We start from the raw sequence: 24,920 nt of genomic DNA on the forward strand, positions 1-24,920 counted from the left end.
TATTGCTAACATCTTTCTGGATTCTTCTTCGGTGTTTTGCAGGAAGGGTGTTTATATATATTAATAAAATTAAAGTGAAGTCAGACTTAGCAGTCCAGCATCCATGACATATTCAGGTGAATTCCCAGGTTATAAACGTCTTTTTTCAGAGGAAATAAACCTTATTTAGAACAAACAGATAATCTAAATTCTCAAATCCTATCTTTGGGTTTAGCAATTTTATCTTTTCCAAATTCAGTTTCAGATTGTATGTGTATGTGTGTATGTATGTATTTATGTATGTATGTATGTATTTCCTGGGACCCTGTAATCCCTTTTATCTGGGTAGAGTCAGCACAATTTTACTGGCCGGATGTCCTTCCTGACACCTACGCAGAGTTTGCTGTAGATATTTTCTCTTTGTGGTCCCAAAAAACATCAATACAGGAAAAAATGTAATTAAATGAAATACATGAAACACAAAATGGCTTCTAAGGATAAACCTATTAACCACAAATACATTCAATTTAGAGGCTCACTCCTTTCCTGAAAGAAAAGCCTTAAGAGCTTTATGAAAGGCCAGCAGGGTTGGGACTAATCTATCCTTGGCAGGAGTGGTGTTCCAGAAGGCAGATACTGAAAAAGCATGCTTCCTGGGTCCTGCCTGATGATATTTTAATAATCAGCTCCTGAAGCATGCCCTTTCAGCAACACATGATGGGATGGGTAGAGACAATCTCTTACAACTTGAGGATATGCAAGAAGTTTTGAGATGCCCAATCCTGAACCCACAGGAAAGAAGAACTGCTCAGTATCATCAGCATAATGGCAGATGTTTGCTCCAAACTCATGTATGATTCTTCCAAACAACTTTACATAAATGTTAAATAGCATCAAATATGGAACAGAAATTCCCCTATTTTGATGAGGTAACAGTGGATCCACCAGAATCAATGACTCCAATCCAAATTCCCTTAAATAATGAAAGTTCCTTACAGATCCAAACATATCAGTGCATCTTCCTTAACTACCTCTCTTGATACAAATTGCTCATTGGGAAGACTTTAATTAGGAAAAACCATCTCTGTATGAAATCTAGGTCTAGTTCTAAAATTAAAAAGGAGCAAGATAATCCAATTGTATCTGGATATGATGTATATATAACATAAAATCAGGGGATGTGACTTCAGATCAACAGATATTTTGTTTTTCTTGAAAAGTACTTTTCCAACTTTAAAAAATGGAAACTTCAGATTGGCTGCCACAATTAGAAATGTCTGTCTCAATTATTAGCTGTATAGAAAAAATATTTGATTTCCCCCCCCCCCCTCTTTGTTTATAAGAATGTCCTGTATAAATAAGCAAACAAACAAAAATCACAGATAAAAGTTGTAAAAGGTATGTGACATTGCTGTTTGGAATTAAGGGATTAACAGTGTTAATCTATGTATGAGTAATTACAAACAAAAGTAATTCAGAAAAATCACAATGATTTGAATACACCCTAGTTGCTCTTTTAAGTAAAAAGGTCTCTCCTTGAACTACTGTGTCAACTTCACTTATTTTTCATGAAACAACTTTCTCCCCAGCTCTCTTATAACATCACAACGTTATATGAGATTATTAATCTATATTGTGTAGAGACAAGGAATACATTTTACTGGGATTTATAAGAGCACTATGATGGTTCTACATAGATTCCTAACCTGTTTAAGTTTTAAAAAATGTGTTTTTAAACATGGCATGGCATATTTTAGCAATTTTTTTTAAAAAAAATTACCAGATGCTCACACCTACACAAGAGGTGTGTAGCAGAACACGTCATTTAAAATAAGATGATAACAATCCAGAACAATAAATCTTTATGAAAAGGAACTTTAAAAAAAGAAAGCAAATGGAACAAAACTGAACATAGGGAAAAGTGTAGTTTCATTGTCTCGCCAACAGTATTGGGTGCAAAGACTAGGACAGATAGCTGTTTCAGTAGTGTTCATAGTGGTTCTCTGAAGGAGCAGCTCCACTGATTTAATTGGCCCTAGAAATGCCTCAACAGAGCTTGTGTTACCTGCTTTGTCTATCCAGGCCCGGTAGCCATTCAGCTCCCTCTCAATCTGCTGCTGTCTCCTCAGTTTCATGAAAGCCCGGCGATTTTCCACTCGCTCTCTCTCTTTGGCAAATTCTCTGTAAAAAGGGAAGGCCAAGAACCCATCAGTTTGGACTGTATTCTGACAGGTTAGGAAGGAAAAGGGCTGTTTTAAGTGCCTAACGGAATGGAAGATTTTCACCAGCTAGTTTTGTCATCTCTTTGAAATAAGTTTGATTTGAGCTGCATTAGAAATTTGTAGAGCTATTCAGAACTGAAGGGATTGGAACCTTGTCTATAAGTTTCACATTTCACAAAGAATGTGCAACCAATCCATGTCAATCCTTCCAGCCAATACAGAGAGAAAAATGGCAGACAAACAGACAATTACTACCATTTCAAGCTGGCCAATAGTTGTATGCCTTTTCTTTCCCTTCTCTGATTTTATTGGGTCCTTGCAAGAGAGAGAGAGAGAGAGAGAGAGAGAGAGAGAGAGAGAGAGAGAGAGAGAGAGAGAGAGAGAGAGAGAGAGAGAGAGAGAGAGAGAGAGAGAGAGAGAATGCATCATCTCCCATGCTCCATATATTTATTTGCATTCATCTGTGCATATTTGTCTATTATTCTAAATTCCAGAGGTAATTTGAGAGGGAAACTGCTAATGGGTGACACTTGTTAAAAAATTCCAGATATGTATGTTGAAAACCCTCATAGGCTTCCTGTGACACCAAATCTAGAAGAAGTAATCCAGGAAAGATGAGAATCCTCTCCAATGGGAGGATAGACTATTCATGGGTACAAGCCAAGTTACTGTATACTTTGTTTTTTAAAGCAGTATGCTGTCCTAAAACAGCATTTTCTTGTCCACAGTTACCCACTAAGCATCACAGCTAAAAAAATATCCCTAATCCAGTAGTCCAATAATTGCAAATTAATGGATCACGTTCAAAGGCAGAAAGTACCTGCTCCTTCTTCTAAGCAATTGTGAGTGACCATTTGAGTAGACTAGACCCAGCAGATTGTTGGTTTTCTCTATGAACTAATCCATATGCCATGCCAACATACTGCTTGCTGCATGCTGTCTAAACTACTTCTCACCCTCAAGCCAATAAACAGTGACTATGTACTAAATATATATCCTCTAATTTTAGAATCTTAATTACAAAAATAGAAGAAGTAGTTGAGGACAGGTCATTCCAGAAAAGCCCCGTCTATGTGGTCACTAAAAATCAACACTAATTTGTTAGTCCATAATCATAGATTTTAGAATACTGTTGCTGGTGAACTTACTTGACATCCTGTAACCTCTGCTCAGTATATCTGAGCTACCTGCAGGCTGAACTTAGTTTCTAAAACTGCTCCTTGTTGAAGTTATTAAAAGCCTCCTTTTAAATCATCCTCAGTCTGTTGACTGTAGTGTTCCTAATACAAACTTATGGATTATGAAATTGGGGGAATGGTAGCTTTCTTTCCTCTTACCTTTGTAAGAGAAAAATAGAGGGTTTTGTATGGCATGCTTGAAAGCAGAAAAACATGGTTTATGATCCAGAAGATTTGGCAGACTGTAGCAGATAAAAGTAGACCCTGTACATAATTCAGAAAGAAGGCTATTTCTTCTCCAATGCATAAACCAGTGTCTCTCCAATAGACACTTATGATTCTACACATTCCTTAAGCATTAGGAAATTATTTTCTGTCTCTCCTGCAGCTGAAATGTTGTTGATAGGCTGGGGGCATGGATGCATTATTCAAAAGAAATATACATTACCAAAGCTTTGCTACATAGTCTCAGGATCTGCTGAAGGTGTGAAACAGTGGGGTGAAGAAAAGATTGAAGAAAGAGCAGGAACACTAGCAAGTTCCCTCTAGTAATACTCTAATCTCCTTGGTAAACACAATCTTTGCATGAATTAAGCTCTATGGAGTTCACTCAGTGCTCTGGAACTTTTCCTCATTACATCTCCTAAAGCTAACATTAGAACATAGAAATGATCAGCAGTACAAAATAAAACACAGTTGACACAAATGCAAATATAATATTGTGGAACTTAATTTTTGTTGTACAACTCTAGTACCACGGAGATAGGTTCCAATAAACGTTAAGAGTTTGTATAAATCCACCTCAGCAGATGGATAGTACAGCCAATGCCCACAGCCATAGCTTCAGGTATATCAACTACTAAGCCAAGGATAATCAACTAGCAAGGTGTGAACTTGATCAGATTATTTGATGGGAGACCACTACAAACCTTATACAGATAGTCCTTGACTTTCAACCATTTATTTAGCAATGGTCTGAAAGTACAACTATGCTGAAAAGAGTGATTCATGACTGGTCCTCACACTTACGACTGTTGCAGCGACCCGGAGGTTATGTGACTATGAACTGGGTACTTGGTAACTATCATGCATTTATAACAGTTGCAGTATCCATGTAATCACCTTCCTAGCCAGCTTCCAACAAGCAAAGTTGGAAAGTAGCAGGAAAAGTCCTGTGTCGTCTTGCTTAACAATCATGGTATTTTTTTAATGACTATGACAAAAACATCATAAAATTGGGAACTCTCACACAGTGCCTCATTTAGCAACCACACCATTTAATAAGAAATTTTCCATCCCTGTTGCAGTAAGTCAAGGACTATCTGTAATATGCCAGGATATCTGTGCTAGGATCTATAAAAATTAGAGTCCCTCTTGCAGGAAGAAATTCAAGTTTATATGATAAAAAAAACTATAACAAAGATATTTTATTGAACAAATAAATAAATAAAGCAAGGAGAGCTACAGGTGGCAATACTTATTAATATATCAAGAAATATGCCATTATCATAGGTATTGTTTTTCTATTATCTCCCAAATAATCCAAGATAATTTTGATCACCCATCTATTCACAGATTGATATACTATTAGAAATATATCTATCACCAAAGGATATGGGGCTGGATATGCTAGACTGATTGAAAAACTGCGTGTTTGGTTATCATGTTTACATTTGCTTTTGGCTCTACTATTGGACTTTTATTATGTTTTATAATAATTTGTATACTACTGATGTTGTATAAAATGTATAAGCTTCCTTGAAAAGGCTTTTTGTTTTATAGGTGGTCTAAAAACCATGTTTTAAGAAATAAATGACATTAAGGAAAGATATAGATCTGAAAATTAGATGTTGATCAATATTGATCAGTAGGTACATTTTTTTAAAGGATATACCATAATGAAATAAAGTAGAGCCACGCCAGTGCTGAACATAGGAAACATGGTACCAGAGATACTTTCCTTATATTCTACCTGGTTTTACAGTATACTCTTATAAAAATATTAAGCTAACTTAAGAATAATAATAAATGAGAAATTAGCAAGTTATAATACAAGGCACCAGCCTTCAGGATTTATTTTTTATTTCCAAGAATATTTCTGCATTCTACATTAGGCATTCTTAAGAAATAAAAATATACGTGATTACAAAGCAGTGTTTTGTGCAGAAGTATGCCCACCTGAGTAGGAAAGAGAAAACATTAAGCTAAGGTTGTAGAGAACACCCTGAGGCAGTGGTCCTCAACCTTGGCAACTTTATGATTTGTGGACTTCACAAGTCTTAAAGTTGCCAAGGCTGAGGACCCCTGCCCTAGGAGATAGAGGCAGATAGAAACAAGTCAGCTGTCCATTTTAGGAGACTTCCCATGATATGCATTTAAAAATAAAAATGTGTCAACCAGATCTACCATAATAGATTTTATTCCTGACGTAAAATTGGCTAATATGTCAACGCATCAAAAATGAGGCTATCTAATATAAGAAAATAAAACTTTCAAACTGTGTTTATCTTATTTGGTAAACAATCTGTTTAGATGTTAGCTTTCTAAATGTGTCTTCTGCAGTGAAGACAAATACAAAGAACAGAAGCTGGAGATGATGCCGAAATCAAACTGATTTGACAAGAGATAGGAAAGCAGATTGATTCATGTTTATGAAACTGTCTTAGAAATGCAGCTTCATGGTAAAGCATGACACAAATTAATTCATGTTCACATAGATAGCATTTTGCTGAAGCCACACACTTTTATGGAGAGGCATTTTTTCCTGTCAATAAGATAAAAGGTATATTCCATCTCAAGAACAATAAGCAGTAAGAACTTGTCAGATGATAGGCTTCCGGTTCTGCGCAGCTAGCGCAACAGCCAAGGGATCGAGACACTGCGATCCCTATGGCTGATTTCTCTCTGTTTGGGGACCCTAAATGGGCCCAAAGAAAAGGAGGAGGTGTGACCGTAAAGGAAGCATGGTAAGCATGGAGGCCTAACATTTAGGCTAAAAGCTAGCCCTTACAGAGTGTCTCTTCCATCTATTTTATTTGCAAATGCTCGCTCCTTAGAACCAAAAATGGATTACTTGAGGCTGGATTTAACAACAAACTGGGAGGTGAGAAATTGCTGTGTCATCATTGCAACAGAAACTTGGTTAAAGCCCTCTGTCCCAGATAGTGCTGTTAGCTTGATGGGTTTTTCAACATTTCGGCTGGACAGGACTTTTACTCTTAGTGGCAAATCCCATGGAGGGGGTGTCTGTCTTTGTATAAATGACAGATGGTATAATAATGCCAAGGTGGTTTCAAGTCTGTGCTCCCCAGATGTGGAACTTCTGACCATCAAATACAGACCCTTCTATCTGCCTAGAGAAGTCTCTGTTACCGTTATCACAGCTGTGTATATCCCCCCTGAAGGCTCTCTGTCATACCATCAGTGACTTACAAACTATTCACCCAGAGGGTGCATTTATTGCAGTGGGAGACTTTAACCAAGTGGATTTGAAAGCTACCCTGCCACATTTCCATCAATATGTGGACTTTGCAACCAGAGGGGAAAATACACTGGATCTTGCTTATTCCAACATCAAGAGTGCTTTCAAAGCTATCCCCCACCCTCATTTGGGCTCCTCTGACCATCTCTCAGTGCTGCTTATTCCAGCATAAAAACCTGTATTAGTCAGAGTGAAACCTACAGTAAAGCAGGTGAGGGTTTGGACAGAGGGAGCTATACAAACATTACAAGACTGCTTTGAGTGCACAGATTGGGACATGTTTAAGGAAGCAGCTACTGATAACCAACATACAAATGTTGAGGAGTATACCACCACAGTGTCTGCATATATCCAAAAGTGCATAGATGATGTCTGTGTCCTGAAAAGCATTGTTATGAGGGCAAATGATAAACTGTGGATGACTTATGAGGTCCGCAAGATGCTGAAAGCACGGAACATGGCTTTTAAATTTGGCGACATGCTGGCACTTAGAACAGCCAGAGCAAATCTGAAAAGTACCATAAAAGATGCAAAGCAAGCCCATTGCCAGAAAATTCAGAACTTTTTTCAAGACCCTACAAACACTAGGCAAATGTGAAAAGGAATCCAGACCATTACGGATTAGAAGGTGAATCCACAGAGATGCAAGGACGACATGGACTTCCTAAACAAACTGAATGCATAGATTTGAGACATCAAATAGCACTCATGCTAGGAAAGCTGTGCCCCATACTGATGAGCAAGTGCTAAGATTTGATGTCACTTCTGCCTGGAAAACATTGAGGAAAGTTAACATTTGGAAAGCAGCAGGCCCAGATAACAACCCTGGATGTGTCTTTATAGATTGTGCAGATGAGCTGGCTTGTGTTCTCACAGATATTTTCAATCTCTCATTGCAGCAGGCAGTGGTCCCATCGTGTTTTAAGATGGCCACCATCTTGCCAGTGCCAAAAAAGGCCACAACACAGGCCTCAGTGATTACTGTCTAGTTGCACTGACATCCACATTTATGAAATGCTTTGAGAAGCTGATAAAGGACTTTATTGTATCTAGCCTCCCACCAGCATTTGAACCACTTCAGTTTGCCTACCGACCAAATCGCTCTACGGAGGATGCTATCTCTTCCGTTCTCCATCTGAGCTTGAAGCACTTAGAGGAAAGAAATACTGATGTGCGTTTGTTGTTTGTTGACTTCAGTTTGGCATTTAACACAATCATTCCCCAGCATCTAGTAGACAAACTGGGCCTTTTAGGCTTAAACACCCCTTTATGCAACTGGATTCTGGATTTTCTTACCAATAGACCCCAATATGTGTGAGCTGGAACAAATACCTATAATACCATTTTCCTGAGCACAGGTTCTCCTCAGGGCTGCATCCTAAATCCTCTGCTGTTCACCCTGTTGACCCATGACTGTTGTGCTAGGTTTGCCACCAATCATATTGTAAAGTTCACAGATGATACAACAGTAGTGGGCCTTATTCATGATGACAATGTGGAAGCTTATCGCAAGGAGGTTGAGGGGTTGGTGAACTGGTGTAAAGAAAACAGCCTAGTTTTAAATACCGGTAAAACCAAAGAAATCATTGTCAATTTCAGAAAAGGCAGGCACAGCCACACTTCTCTGTGCATTAATGATTCACCTGTGGAGATGGTTACCAGCATCAATTACCTGGGTGTGCAGCTAACAAGTAGGCTGGCTTGGTCGCTCAACAATGAGAAACTGGTGAAGGGGGCACAGCAGCGCCTGCATTTTCTGCGTTGCATGAGAAAAGCTCATCTTCCTTCCCCGGTCCTGACCACTTTCTACAGGGGGACGATTGAGAGCATCCTGTCATACAGCATCACAGTCTGGTTTGGAAGCATCACTGCTTCAGACAGGAAGGCGGTGCAGAGAGCGGTGAGGATGGCTGAAAAGATCATTGGCAGTTCCCTCCCTCCCTCCCATCCAGGACATAGCACAGAAGCGTTGTTTGAACAGGGTCCGTAAGATTATCTGGGACACTACTCATCTTCTTCACAACCTGTTTTCCTTGTTACCTTCTTGGGAGGACGCTTCGTGGTATCCCTAGCAGAACATCCAGTTTCAACCATAGTTTCATTCCATACAGCATTAAGCTTGTGAACTCTCAGGCTTCCTCCTTCCGTTATATATTCAAGATGGACAGTATTTAATATTTTATTGTTATGTATATGTAGGGGCGTGGGTCTATACATATGCTGTATGTAGTATGTTTTGGGTGGGTGTCATGTATTTGTCTCACTTTGGGAGCAGGCAATTAATATTCATTTTTGATGTGTGCCATTGTGCCCACAGTAAAAATGACAATAAAGATTACCTTATCTTTTTTCTTTTTCTCTCTCTTTTCTCTTTCTATGTCTTTCTTTTGTGTCTTTTTCTTACTTATTTTTTAAGACATGAAAATAGATTTAAATACTTTAAGGTAATTAATTCTTTTAACCAGCAGAAATGTTTTGAACATTATAGGGAAAATAAATTTAAACAAGAATTGTAAACAGGATTTATGACAAGGCAACCAAGATGACCAAGAAAAGAACCATGATATTGATGTGATTATTATTGGTAGAAATTTTATAAAAATCTTTATATTTAATTGTTACCTATCAAATTCATAAGAATTGTATTAATTTAAGGTTGCAAAGAGAATATTATTGAAGAAGAGAAAATCAAGCAAAGGTATTATGTGGATTTTGGAATATAGAAATTAACTGTTATTGATTACTTTGTAAATATAAATCCAGACAAAAGCTGTTTACCAAATATTAAGGTGTTTATGTTAAAAAATCAATAAAAGATATTTTTAAAAAAGAACTTGTCAGATGGCAGCAGTTGAAGGTAAGTAGACATTTGTTTAACAAAGACAAGGCCTTCATACTTTCCCAATGCAAAGTCAAACAGATGTAAAAGAAAACCAAGAGATCTATAATCAACATATGTACTGTAGTGGGAAGCACATTCAATTTATGGGTATGCTTAGAAATAAAGGTGATAGCCCAACTTTTGGTCTTAAAAATAAAAGAGTGCAAGAAGCACCTGGTGAAATATCCATGATCACATTAGAGTCCATAGATATCATGCTGGAAATACCAGATCTACAGTGGACGGTGTAGTCATATAAATCACAAGTAGAATTTAATTACCTGTGTTTCTTCCTTTCTTCCTACTTCAAAAGGGCCCACATAGTTTAGACTTCACTTGTAGGAAAAGGTTTTAACTTCTCAATATTTATGACTGTCCTTTTCTGCATCTGTTCTATATTATTCTTGCGTATGTATTGTGAATGTTAGTCACATTCATATTTTGTTTAAAAAGAAAAAGAACTTTCAAATTAGAATTCTTGAGAACTCTCCAGTGAATTCCTACTGGGTTGAATGAGTTGTTAATTTGCAGTTTGTTGTGTAGCTCTTAAACATCAACCTTTAGCCACATGTAACAGAGGTGCTTTGCTGTGCTCTACTATTGCAGAGCGATCAAGAAATCTTTCCCACTTGCACAAGTGTATGCTTACCATGTGCAATTAAATATGCAACATTCTAAATGCTGTGATTCATGGTTGCTCTGACTGAAATTCTAGCCCTTCCCAATGTTACCTACTACATGAAAGCTTCCTCCAATTGGCATGCGCTATGTATGCATAGTTACTCCATACTTCAGCTATGTTTTTGTTTGTTTTATCTTCCCTGGGCCATCCAGTGAAGACCCAGATTGTTGGGGGCAATATGCTGACTATTCTGGATCAAAAGCCGTTGTACTGTAATTAATCCCTTGTTAAGACTTCTATGGTCTATATAAGCAGATGCCATTACCATTAACAGCTCTCTCTCCAGATAGTTGAACTCATGGAAACACCTTTTATCATCTAAAAATAACTTTATTGCTTGTAGAGTAGGATACAACAGGTGGGGTGCGTTAAGATGATGTCTGAAGCATTTCCAAGGTATTTCCAAGGGTGGGGGCCTCTTTCACTGAGCAGTAAACCAAGGGCTTGGTTGCCAAGACAGCTAATTGTTTTATGACCTTTTTATGGCTCACTTCAGCAGTCTTTTGAACAAAAGATTTCAGCAAACTGGCAAACTTTTCTCCAGTTTGAGCAAAAATTCAACTCTGAACACAATGGCTAGCAACACAGGATGATATCTCTGATCTTCTCAGTCAAATTCTAATCCTGCATTTTGATTTCACAAAACTCAAAGCTTACAAACAATAGTCTCTCTTGCAATTAGAAACATTTAATCATTTAAGGCAGATCTGAGCAGAAACCCATTTGCATTTCAAAGTCACTCTAAATTACTCCAAAACACTGGCTGGAGATTCGATGACAGAGAGGCAGTAAATGCTAACAAGCCCTTTGGCCGGTTTCTTCGGAAGGACAGGGAGAGACAAGAGTTCACAGAAGCTCAAATCCTGAAAACACAGCTCTGTCTCTTGCAGAATCAGCTGGAAAATGACGAATTACTCATCTCCTTTTTTATGGTAGGCATGCACTATTTCGAAGAGCCTTTTGACTGAGCTTTGCTTGCAGGAAAACATGCACACTTTAGGAGCAGACAAAAGGAATTCAAATCCAACTTCTGACTAAGCTTGCTTGCAGAAATATGCTTACTTTAGATTGCAGACAAGAGGAATTCAAATTACATTTTCTTACTATTCTGGATCAAAAGCCGTTGTACTGTAATTAATCCCTTGTTAAGACTTCTATGGTCTATATAAGCAGATGCCATTACCATTAAGAGCTCTCTCTCCAGATAGTTGAACTCGTGGAAACACCTTTTATCATCTAAAAATACCTTTATTGCTTGAAGAGTAGGATACAACAGGTGGGGTGCGTTAAGATGATGTCTGAAGTATTTCCAAGGTATTTCCAAGGTCAGAAAATGGTAATACTCCCAGCGTCTGCACATGTCTGCTGTTATCACATGTTTGCTGGTTAATGGAGGATATCAGGCACAGAGCCAACAAGAAGGAAGTTAGCTCAGAAAAAAGGGAAAATACATCACAAAGAGGGAGGGGTTAGCTGGCCCATTAGCATAATGTATAATTTCCCAAAACAGCCACGTGGTGGCAGCACATCATCTTCACCCCAATCTTCAAGTCAGAGACCTTGCTCTATTTAAGGATCATCAAGCTCAAGAATCGAAAGGCACCAAAAACCTTCATCAGACCCATCACAGAACCTGTCCTGCTTTTGCCCCTTGATGACTGAACTCGTTGCTTTCCTGGTTGGATCCTGACTCCAAGAAGAAAAGTTATTTGAACTTCATCTACACTATTTTAGGCCTGTAATGGCAGTTCTTATTATTGGAATATGTATGCATGTTATTTCTTATATCTCTCAGGATTTATGTCTTATATATCTCATGTTATATCTTTCAGGTTTTATGTCTCATGTGTATGCATGTTTATTTTATATTTCTCAGGTTTTTATGTCTATCTCAGGTTTATTACTTATATCTCTCAAGTGTTTTATGACAACTAGCAAACCACAAACATGTATTTGCATTTGTATAACTACCATTATATGATTTAATATGGTGGTATTATGAAATACCAGACGGGTAGTGTGCTGCAACCACGTGGCTGTTTTGGGAAATTATACATTATGCTCATGGGCCAGCTAACCCCTCCCTCTTTGTGATGTATTTCCCCTTTTTTCTGAGCTAACTTCCTTTTTGTTGGCTCTGTACCTGATATCCTCCATTAACCAGCAAACATGTGATAACAGCAGACATGTGCAGACGCTGGGAGTATTACCATTTTCTGACCTTGGAAATACCTTGGAAATGCTTCAGACATCATCTTAACGCACCCCACCTGTTGTATCCTACTCTACAAGCAATAAAGGTATTTTTAGATGATAAAAGGTGTTTCCACGAGTTCAACTATCTGGAGAGAGAGCTGTTAATGGTAATGGCATCTGCTTATATAGACCATAGAAGTCTTAACAAGGGATTAATTACAGTACAACGGCTTTTGATCCAGAATACTGACTCTGTAAATTATTCAGAGAGGGCTGTACAGCACTATGAAGCAATATATAAGTCTAGGTGCTATCCACATGACTGAGGGCCTGGAAGCTTGTAGGTCTGACAGGCTTCAGCTCAACCCGGACAATATTGTGGATGACTATGACTTTTAGGGCTAAGGCTCAGGCAAAGTTGGAGCACAGTCTGGATGTCTTCTGGAACTCAGGGTTCCTGCTCAAAGAAAAGATGATAGCTGTGGCCAAGAGGCCTTCACATGTACACATTGTATAGCAATTGCACACATTTCTAGATTGGGAGGTATGAGTCACTCATGTCCTATTCACCTCTTAAGTGGACTATTGAAATGTACTCCACAGGCTGCTATCCTTGAAGAACATGTGGGGCTCAGCTGCAGCTGTTGTCTATCTTGCCTTCAAAATCTATGGTACTCATTCCTAGGCAATGAATCTAGGCATCTTAGATCCTGCATGCTCTGTATAATCTGTTTTGTTTTCCACATATTTTAATGGTTTATAACTATCACAACAATCAATGCCAAGCTTGATATTTGTTTTGTCAGATAAGTCTATACCCATCATATATAGTTACCATACAGATAAATAAATAGAAAAAAGAGGTCATCCCATCTTGGGAGAGACATGTGCACATATGCACACATATATACTTCTGCCTGAGTTGCCATGACAACACTAGAAGAAGTTGAATCTGTAAACAAAGCTTTATGTGAATCAAAACAGAGAAACATACTGAATGGAAAGGCTAAGTTTGATTCCCTTGTGCTTTTTGTTCCTCCTCAAAAAAGCTCAAGGGTTTTTTAAGATAAATTTATTAATTTATTATAGAGTAAACACACTGATAGGAATGCCCATCTGACCAATGCAATTGTAGGTGGCAAAAATATTAAAATATAATACACAATTGATACCAATTTCAAAAAATCCCTGTAAAAATATTTCCTTACCAACATTACACATAGACACCACGGTTCCATAAACATCCTGGGAATGTCTGGCTGAAAGACCAGTTGTGTTACATGTGTGCACCATGGTGCATCCAATACAGCACATACTGCTGCATATTAAACCAGCTGAAGCTTCCACATGCTCCTATTTATTTAGTTGTATTGTAACTATATATGATGGTCATAGGCTTATCTGACAAAACAAATACACAGCTAGCTTTGATTGTTGTAATAGTTATAAACCATTAAAATGTGTGGAAATCAGAAGAGATTATACAGAGCATGCAGGATCTGAGATTCTAGATACATTGCCGAGGAATGAGTCCCATAGATTTTGAAAGCCAGATCGACAATGGACGCAATTGAGCCCTTGTTGCTAAAGAATAGCCACTGCCTTTGGCTGTTTGGAATTCTGCTTTCTGACATTGATAGTGATGTAATCCTATCTATAACTATGAAAAGAATATATATATTCCCAAAACAAGCCCAGAGTCTGTTGTTTTGGCTGTATGACTATGGGTTTCCAGCTCTACTAAAACAAATACCAGCTGGCCTATAGACTCAAAAGTATTTCCCACTATCATTTTACATACTATTCAGTTAAAAAGTTAAAAGCACCAGGCTACAACCAATCCTTCTCATAATTTGAATGTCAGTTCAGTATTTGCCATCAAACTGCAATTTTATTACAGAAGGAGAAAGTTATTGAATACATGATATTAATAATTTCACCTGTACTTAATTTTAATTAAATGAAATCTATTTTATTTCCTGGCCCTTGTACCTGACTTGTCTTATTAGTCCATAACTATATTTGGAATATGACATTTCAAGGCCAAGAAAAATTGTGCATAGCTTTTGCTACTAGAACTGGGCTGCAAAACTATACAAGATCAGGTAGTAAGATAGAGATTTTCTTACATTGTTTACTGCAGTCTAATGATCGTACATATTTTACAGTTTGCATCTGCAGCCCTATGCTTTCCTGATTTGAAGTATATCTAGCCTGCATCTGATCCCAAGATAAAAAAATAATAAGAAGGATAAATAAAGGTCTTTAAATTGCCCATAAACTTCACCAGATCAGTAAGCAGAGCAGGCACACTAATTATATGGCACATTCTTTTCTGCAACAATCAGATATATTTCTACATAATTTACAATAAATAATTATAGCTTTGCAACTATATGAAACAATTAATATTTGCCTAGTTTGTCTAAAGTTTTGTCCTCTTTTGTTCTATTCTGGTAATAGATCACAGAAAATACTGAAAAAGGCTCAGGGCTAAGAACCTCTTTGTGAACTCAACAGCCTATAGACCAGGGGTGTCAAATTGCCAGCCGGACGCGTCATCAGGAAACCACACCCACTCCATTGTCAGCAATGGAGAAGAAGCTCCAATATGTCGCACGATGTCACGTGACATCGCGAGTTTGACATGTCTGCTATAGACAATCCCTTTTCTGCCATTTTGCCTAATGACATACTGAAAAAGTATTGAGCTCTAACACAGGAAGCCATTACAACTTGCTAGCTGAAAATTTTATCTATCAGTTCAAAATCTGCTATGTTAACTAAAATCAGTTCTGCAGTCGCCAAGAAACCATGTGTCCTGGATGCATCATTAAAAAATGTCATTCAACAGAAACCAGAAGTCTTGAAAACATAAATGTTGGCTTCAAACATGATGTGACTACGTATAAGGAGATTTTAAGCTTGGAAAGAAATGTCTGGTGTTTGAAGCCGTACAATCTCTTGCGAGATGAGAAGATCGTTCAAACTTGGTTTCAATATACTCAGTTACGGGCCAGGTGGAAAGAAGATCAGAAAATTGGTTTTTCAATGACCGATGAAAATTTGATAAAGCAAATTAGAAACCAGGGTCCAGCACATATCAAACGGATATATCTTGCATTTATAGAAATTGACTCAGAAACAGAACTTGTTAAAGATTGTATGATAAAATGGGCTCAGAATATTCAAGAAGTTATTACAATGGACACGTGGGAAAAGATCTGGGTGAGGAACGTCAAATTTACGCAAGCCCAAAACCTAAGAGAGAACTTTTATAAAATGTTTTATAGATGGCATCTAGACCCTAAAAAGCTTGCAAGTATGTATCCGAATTATCAGCCTAAATGCTGGAGGTGTGGTGGCGAAGATGCAACGTATTTTCATATATGGTGGACCTGCAAAAAGGTTAAGGCTTTTTAGATAAAAATTTGGTGGAATATGCAGAAGATCTTTAAGCAAAGGATAAAGTTTTGTCCGCAATTGTTTTTGTTGGGCATAACTACAGAAGCTACTGTTGTGGACGTTAAGTTGATGCTGAATTTAATTACAGCAGCAAGACTTTTAATAGGTCAATATTGGAAAAAGGAGGAACTGCCGACTATAGAAGAATGGACTCTGGCAGTTTCTGACGTGGCAGAAATGGCAAAGATTTCGGCTTACCTGAAAGATCACTCGCAAGAACGTTATATTATGGAGTGGAAAAAGTGGATTGATTATATCCAGAACAAATATGGGACTAAGAAATTTCATTTAGCATTTGAGTAAGTTTCCTTTTCTGTTCTCTTTTCTTTTTATATGTAATATTAATATTGCTTGTAATCATTTTATATGAGCTAGAGGGTGATAGAATTAATAGTTTATTGTTGTTAGCATATGGATGCTTATGATTGTTCTTTGTTTTTATACCCTGTATTTAGCTCTGGGAAGTCGGGGGGGGGAGGGGAGGGGGGAATGGGTGGGAGGGATAGGGAGGGTTAGGTAGGGGTGGGGGGAGGGGGGATTGTTAAAGTTAAAATGTACTGTAAAACTTTTCAATAAAAAAAACAGAAACCAGAAGTCTTAAGAAAAAGATTAGGCAATGCAGATCTGTGAAGAAAGAAGAAACTGAAAAACTAGAACAGAAGGAGTTTGGAAGTTGGAAACAATCTCCTGGATAGCCTAGAAAAAGAAGAAGCAGAGGACCAGGGAGCCAACAATAGGAGGATTTAAAGAAGGGCATAGACTAAACTCCCTCTGATGAATAAAGGATTTAGGAAGGAAGTCAATGAACGATTAAAAGTAGGACTTGGGGATCAAGAAGGCAAAACTAACTATATCAGATTAAGTTAGCACTCATTGTACACCTAATTGCATTTTGTTTACCGTACCTCCAATTGAGTGCATAAAGGGTTCAATAACATAATTATTTGGTCTGTACATATTTTGAAAATTATTCAAAAGAACTGCTTCAGGCATTACAAAGGCCAAAGCATTAGTGCTATCATGTCTGCATTACACAAATACAGATCATTGCTAGATGGCAGAAAACAGATAAATAAACCTCCAACTTTTTTCTACGATATACTGGTTGTCTGAAGTTTTGCAGCCAAGATAGGGTAACTTGAACAAGCACAAGCAAAGATATGGCAACCTGAGTAAACTGTACTATAAACCGTCTTCTGCTGTGTATGAAATATGAAGACTTTTGAGTGGCTTCTGCAGGAACCTGGAAATCAAAGCACTGTTTTAAGAGTCACATTAAGGATCCCATTAAAGCAGCAGAAGATTGCCTTACTGAAAAGCAAAAGGTTGCTGAGTTGAGACTCCCATGAGATCTGATAAATTTCCCCAAATTATTTTTGAAATATCTTAATTGCATCTTTGGTTCAACACAGCTTTTTTGAAAAATATTTATCAGGAAAATAATAGTTGAATTGATAACATTAATAAAATAAATATAATTTTATACTCCTAACCTTGGTCAGAGATAGCACACTTCCTTCCTCAATTTAAGGATCTTTACATAAAGGTGGTTTTCTTAAGTGGTGCTTCAACCCTCTGCTTGAAGTAAGACGTTAAGAAGCAATTGTCCTTGACATTACTTTTCCTGCAACATTAAGTTACATACTGTACATTCAGTTGGCAGCTGCACCTAATTTTGTTATCTACATTTTTGTTGGATACATTTCCATGTATATTTCCACCATTTTACTGACATATCACTCAAAGCATATAAAGATATGTCAAGTCTTCCCACAGTTGGGAGACATGTCTCCCCATATATAACTGATACGAAGCACTGGAGCCTCCAGATTATTTTCCAGGGAATCAAGTGTTCAAATCTTTTTCAAAGTGTTAGACTGGTTACATTTCTTTTTACTTTGAAATATAATCTTTTGGCAGAGCCCAGAAACATAAGGGGTGAAGTGGGGGGGAGGGCTTCTCCTAAGTTACTATGGTATAACTGGACACGTTATTTTGCCTTCTTTCTGATGTGACAAGTGCATTTCTTCTTTTCTTTTCTTTTTTATTACATTTATATCCCGCCCTTCTCCGAAGACTCAGGGCGGCTTACAAGCATTATTACAAAGTCAGCTTATTGCCCCCAACAATCTGGGTCCTCATTTCAACCACATTATCCTTCTATAATGCTACTTTCCTTTTCTTATTTCTAGATTTAACTTCTCATGAGAGAACTTTTGTGAAAGAGCTATTTATTATCCAATCAGGTGAAATCTTGACTATATGCCTAGAACTAAATTGTTCTAGAAATATATTCCATAGAGCATGAAGAGTAGACCATGGGGAAGTTTGTTTTGCATTCCACACCCCCACAACAATTCTAATTGCAGGATGAAAGAGGCGTGATTATGAAGAACAAATAGTGATGCTCTTTCACAATGAAAATGTCTCTCTTCTGTGAGAGCCCAGCAGTAACCTTTCTTGTGCCAAAGGAGTTCTAAGAAGTTGGTACGTCTGCTCCCAGAAGAATTGCAGTTTATTAGGCAAGCTGAGCCCATAACATTTATAACAGTGTGTGGGCATTTATGTGTGCGCGTATGTGTGTATGCATGCAAATAAAAAAGAAAAAGATTTGAATATCTATATAATGCCTTGTTGGAGATCAACTGACAGTTAAGTGGTTTTTAATTTCACCTCAGATGTAGCTCTCTGCTGCATTGTTCGGCAAGTTTCCCCACCATATCTATAGATGTTAGGCTAAAAAGAGTATCTCTCTCTACCTTCACAGAATGGAAATGTGGAGGCCATGTGCCCTACTTTCCAAATGTCAGTCTTATTTGAAGGTATGAGAAGGTATCCAATCCAAGGGCCCATTCTGAGAACTTGCTTACTGTAGCACAAAGATATTAAACATTTTTACAGGGCATAGGTCCTCATTGTGTCACCTTCCAATCATCCTGAGCCTACCAGAGGCAGTTTAAAGGCATACATAGCTGTTCTACTTTTATAAGTAATCTTTCCCCTGTCCTCTTAAAAGCCCAACAGAGGCTTCACTTTCTTAGGGTCTTGTGGAATAACAGGGTAGAACAACGGCTAATGACCCTCTTTTACTGGTCTACTATAGAGAGCGTCCTCTCGTATGGTATTGTGGTTTGGTATGCTGGTCTGACAGCCGCGGACAGGAAAGTATTACAGAGGGTAGTGAGCATAGCACAAGACATTGTGGGCTGTCCCCTGACACCACTGGATGACATCGCCAGGGCTCGCTGCCTTGGAAGAGTGAGGAAAATTCTCAGGATGACTCACACCCTGGACGGTATCTCTTTACTCTCCTACCATCGGGTAGGAGATATAGCAGTATAGCCAGCTGTACCAACAGGCTGAAAAACAGCTTTTATCCGTGGGCTGTTAGGCTTTTGAATGGGATATAATCTCTGTTAACTTATGCAGAATTGACTTGGGAGGCCAGTGTGTGGTGTAGTTGGTTCACATGGTGTGGTAGGATGGAGGGTTTGTTGTCACTGTGTGTTGGGGGGAGGGAGCACGGGGAGAGGCTCAGCTAATCTCAATGTACACATGTTGTACTTTGACAATAAAGGTTTATTTATTTAAATCTTGTTCTTTGAACATTCTGCAAGGCTTCATTGATAAATGTTGCAGTTAGGGGTTGGAATATGACAACTCAGATTGGCTGGCTACTCCTTAACATCCTGTGGCTGGGGATGCTCTCCATGGTCATTTCGGCTCTGAGTACTGGAAATGCCAGACTCTTGGTTCCTACCAATATGCATGCCTCCAGTAAATGGTTCCAAAGGTCTGGCGTGCCCACAGAGAACGCCCTCCACCTGGGGGTCGACAGTCGACACTCTTTGACCGACGGCACCCTAAGGAGGCCCTCTCTGTGGGAGCGCACTGGACGAAGGGAAGTTGATGCCGGCAGCAGGTGCTCCCGTAAGTAATCCGGACCCATGCCATTTAGGACTTTATAGGTCATTACCAGCACCTTGAATCTTACCCGGAGGGCAACAGGAAGCCAATGCAGCTCGCAGAGTAGAGGTGTTACATGGGAGTATTGGGAAACCCCCACCACCACTCGCGTGGCTGCATTCTGCACCAGCTGAAGCCTCCAAGTAGTCCTCAAGGGCAGCCCTATGTAGAGAGCATTGCAGTAGTCCAAACGGGAGGTCACGAGCGCATGAGTGACTGTATGCAAGGCATCTCGGTCCAGATAGGGCCACAACTGGCGCACCAGGCGAACCTGGGCAAAGGCCCCCCTAGTCACAGCTCTGATATGATCTTCCAAGGAGAGCTGTGAATCTAGGAGGACACCCAAGTTGCGAGCCCTATCTACGGGGGGTAATATCTCACCCCCCATGGTTAGAGATGGAATAATCTGAATTTCCCGAGATGCCGGCACATACAGCCACTCAGTCTTGTCGGGGTTGAGCCGAAGCCTGTTCCTCCCCATCCAGACCTGAACCGCCTCCAGGCAATGGGACATCACATCGAGGGCATCACTGGGGTGGTTTGGGGTAAAGATGAAAAGCTGGGTATCATCAGCATATTGATGATACCCAACCCCAAAACCACAAATGATCTCATATGATGGCTATAACTATATTTGAATGCCAATTCAGTACAGATAGTCATTGACTTATGACCACAATTGAGCCCAAATATTTTGATGCTAAGTGAGATAGTTGTTAAGTGAGTTTTGCTCCATTTTACCACCTTCCTTGCCACAGTTGTTAAGTGAATCACTGCAGTTGTTAAGTTAGTTAGTTAAGTGAATCTGGCTTCCCCATTGACTTTGCTTGTCAGAAGGTGGCAAAAGATGATCACATGATCCCAGGACACTGCAGTCGTCATAAATGCATGCCAGTAGCCAAGCCTCTGAATTTTGATCATGTGACCATGGGGATGCTGCAACAGTCATAAGTATGAAAAATGGTCATAAGTTACTTTTTCAGTGATGTTGTAACTTCAAACAGTCACTAAATGAGAAAGTCTTCCAGAAGAGTGCTAGACATATGTTTAAATAAACAGCCCAGAGGTCTACTCAAACATTGCTACACCTTTCTTCAGAAATATTCCAAGTGAGAGGTTATTATCATGGGTAATGTCTGCAGCAGCAACCTGTCATTCAGGCAGTTTGAAAGGTGGTTAAAAGGCACCATCCCAGCTAACAACTCATAGTCACTCATCCTAAACCACCACCCCCCTATTACACACAACTAAGGATTCTTGTTAAGTGCCGAGTACCTCCCTTATCACTCAGACAGTAGAAAATCAGCTAACAGAGCAATACAAATTCTGCCGACATACTTTTCATCTGATTCAAGGATGAAAGGAATAGATGCTAACAGGGCCAGGAAGAGAAGCCCCTAGTCTATTTTAAGGATGTCCACAGTAATAACCACCATGCAGCTTTGCTCCTTATGCCATCTGTCTTGTAAATTCGCAAGATTCTTTTTTTTTTGCCATGTATATGCATACATTGGAACTGGACCAGAGGTGTCAAACTACTGGCCTGTGGGCCAGTTGCATCATGCAGAGGCCGTGCCCACTTCAGCTCCAGCAATGTGAAAAAAGTCATGATACATCGCGACATGTCACGTGACATGACAAGTTTGACACCCGTGAACTAGACAGTGATGTTTTTCTGTGTCATATATGTGTGTGTATGTGGGTATATACATAATAGTGTTTTTTGAGAGCTGAATGCAACAAAAATTCATTTTAATGTATGCTAATTAGCGTACATTTAAAGTGACAGTAAAGTTTTTATTCTATTCTATTTTATTCTATTCTATTTCCAGAGACAAGATTTCTTGCACAAGGCACTGCTCACTTATATATCTTTTTCCTTCATCAATCAAGTTTTATGAAAGGAGTAACATCAGAAAAAAGCAGAGGAAAAATATGGTTGCATTACAAATGGAAGATAATGTCTAGATGCTATGCATTCAGGTTCAACCAATAAAAAAAGAGTGTCACATTAAAAAAAGCTTTCTTTGGACAAAAGGATGAAAATGTGATCCTCAGATCCTAATTTTATTTGACTTATAACTTGGATTTCAATTAAACATTTATATGGTTAACATGGATGGAAATGTTAATGCTGATCTGCATCTTCTCCTTTGTCGTTGCATTGTTTTTGGTGGCACCCAAGTGGCCATCCACCAAAAGTAAAGCAAAGGGCCCAGGCAAAGCAGAAACAAGTGGAAGGAATAAGAGATAGTAATGCTGAAAAGAAAATGGGAAGCTGACGTGATTAAAAAGGTAGGGGATTAGAGATGTCTGCAGTACATTATTACTAAAAGTCCAGAAATTGAAAGATAAAATAAATGAGACATACCTTTATTCCATTAAGATAGAAGAAAAGCAGTACTTGTATGCACATTAGCCTCTTTTTTGGCAAGTGTTCTTGAAATTAATTCACAAGTTTTGGCTATTCCACCACAAACAATACAAAAAAATCAAATTATTGTGGAAACTCTGTGACTTTGGATTCTGGCAAGAATAAGATGATAAAGTGAATGATAAGGCATTGATTTCATTTTCTCTGGTGGCAAATTGGAGCATAGTTTGCTTCAAATGCATATCGATATCTGCTAGCACACAGATTGCTGGTGGATATCCTAGAATCCCCTTAGTGCCAATAAAATAAGATGAGAAGTAAAATCATTCACATTCATTCATTTTTATGATGCGATAGACACATTTGGAATGGTAAAAGCATATTTAAAACTGAATGTTCACCACAAAGAAAACTTAAGCTTGCTCCTGGCCATTCGCATTAGCCTCTAAAATAATCTTTACTGCTTTTTGTCTTATGTATCCCTGAATGAATGAATGAATGAATGAATGAATGAATGAATGAATGGAATATTACTGTTGCTATTTTTACTGTATTTATTATAAAACACTTTAATACAGTTAACTATTTGTTAAAAATTAATTAACAATTAACCAAAATATTTTCTTACACTACTGAAGTTTTTAAATTTGCAACACTAAAATAGTGAAAGTTAAAAACTATTGATTAATAAGACATTTTATTGAATTATTTATTAGGATTACAGTACAAGTCCTAATTCATTAGCTTCTATGAGTTCAGTAATGTTTCCATCATGAAGCAATCCACTTGCATGCTGAAGGTTATGGATCATAATTTACCATGATGGTCCAATGTGGGTTGGAAGATTAGATGTCTTTTCAACTTCCCAATCTAGGACTTAAGTGACTGGCCCGATGTCCCATGTTGGCTTTCACACCTGACAGAGGATTAGATCCTGCATCTCTGTACTTCTAACTTCCTTTCAGGTTACTACTATTGTTTGTATATAAATTTTGCTCCATTGGAAGTAACATAAGAGCAATGGCAAGTGGTCCTTGCCTAGCCAACCATCCACTTTAAATCTATGAAGCAATTGTAATGGACTGAGGGACATGGCTACATAAAAGTAATCTTGCTCACATATGCCCAAAATTTATAATTCCATGGATGACACTTTCTTGTAGTCCCATTCAAATTCAATAGATCTATACTGTTGAATGCTTACTAATGTTAGGCCAACTTAATTACTTCTTAACTTATCAGACTAATGCTGTAGCAAGGGAGATACTTCTGCTGAATTGGTGGGGAGGAGGCATTGAAATAATTTTGCATGGGAACCTTTTCATTGGGGCCCATTCTATCATAAAAATTACCCCCACGGCTATATGTGCCTTAGATTTCTTTTCTACATTGACTTCACATATTTTAGTACATGGAACAAAAGGCAACTAATACTGGGGTGGAGATTGGGGGAAAGATATTTTAATTAGCAAATACTGTGCAGCAATTAAGTTTAATTAATTCTGTAACTGTATACATCTTCAGTGTGGGCAGCTTATGACATATGGCACATCTTTCCATCAGTGCATTTTTACTTGCATTTACATAGGATAGTAAGGAGACTGAATAATATGCTTTAAAATATAATCCCCACATATAACCAGACCCCCTGAAGAGTACAATAATTTGTTATATAGTTTATAAACCTGAGGTTCCTATGATTTGATTTATGTTCTGATATTCTAAGTGACTAAGTCACTGAATTTGTGATGGTGTTTATGCTTCTTTGTAGATTGGTAAATTTACAGAATTTGCTCCATCTGAAATCAACCATTATCACAGGTGATAGACAGCTGGTAAGACTTCTGGCTGCATTCTAAGGGAATGATGATATTTTTTGCATCTTCTTGTGTACGTGCTTCCACTGGAGACTCATCTGTCCAATCAGGCTTATCCTTTGGTTCAGTTCTATTTGTTATTTCCATCAAGCTCTTATTGTTATTGTTCCAGCATTCTCTTAGCATCCTGCATTTGTTAATGGCCAAGCCAAATCATCTGACACAGGAGGTATTTTATTGTATCACTCTGAATATTTCTTTCTTGTACTTTGCCCCAACACTTTGTACTGTTGGACAAATCAATTACATTAATTTGAGAACATTTAGAAGCGTCATCTGATTGTGTTGTTAACTCAATAAAAACTACAGGATACTCCTCCTCTGTGTAGTTCTGGAATGTCATTATTTTCAATTCTTGGAGTTATGAAAAAATAGTTCATCTCAACTTCCTCACAAGATGATAGTACAACACCATTAAGTCTCCTTTTATTCTGGGTTTGTCATCTCAATATTTCATTGCATTAGTTTCTCATGTTCTTAGGCAAGTGTATATATTTCCAAATAAGGTACTAGACTATAGCCAATTCCCAAGTTTATTTTGTAAGAATGCCTAGATACTTCATCTGAGTGTCAGGACCCCAAAATCCTCTTCCCTTTTTCATAGCCATATATGCTGCTT

The 24,920-nt window shown here is 38.2% G+C and overlaps 1 protein-coding gene across 1 annotated transcript in view; it reads right to left on the reverse strand.

Moving 5' to 3' along the window:
• CACNA1E (calcium voltage-gated channel subunit alpha1 E) overlaps positions 1 to 24,920 on the reverse strand; it is a gene marked incomplete at both ends in the record, with an annotated part of 378,714 nt that overhangs the window by 128,847 nt on the left and 224,947 nt on the right. Inside the window, one exon of the mRNA XM_081322491.1 lies at positions 2,045 to 2,160. Within this exon, the coding sequence (XP_081178617.1) occupies positions 2,045 to 2,160 (116 nt within the window). The remainder of the gene's footprint in view (positions 1 to 2,044; positions 2,161 to 24,920) is intronic.

Source organism: Vipera berus, assembly GCF_964194415.1.
Source record: "Vipera berus genome assembly, chromosome: 3".
NCBI classification, from domain to species: domain Eukaryota; kingdom Metazoa; phylum Chordata; class Lepidosauria; order Squamata; family Viperidae; genus Vipera; species Vipera berus.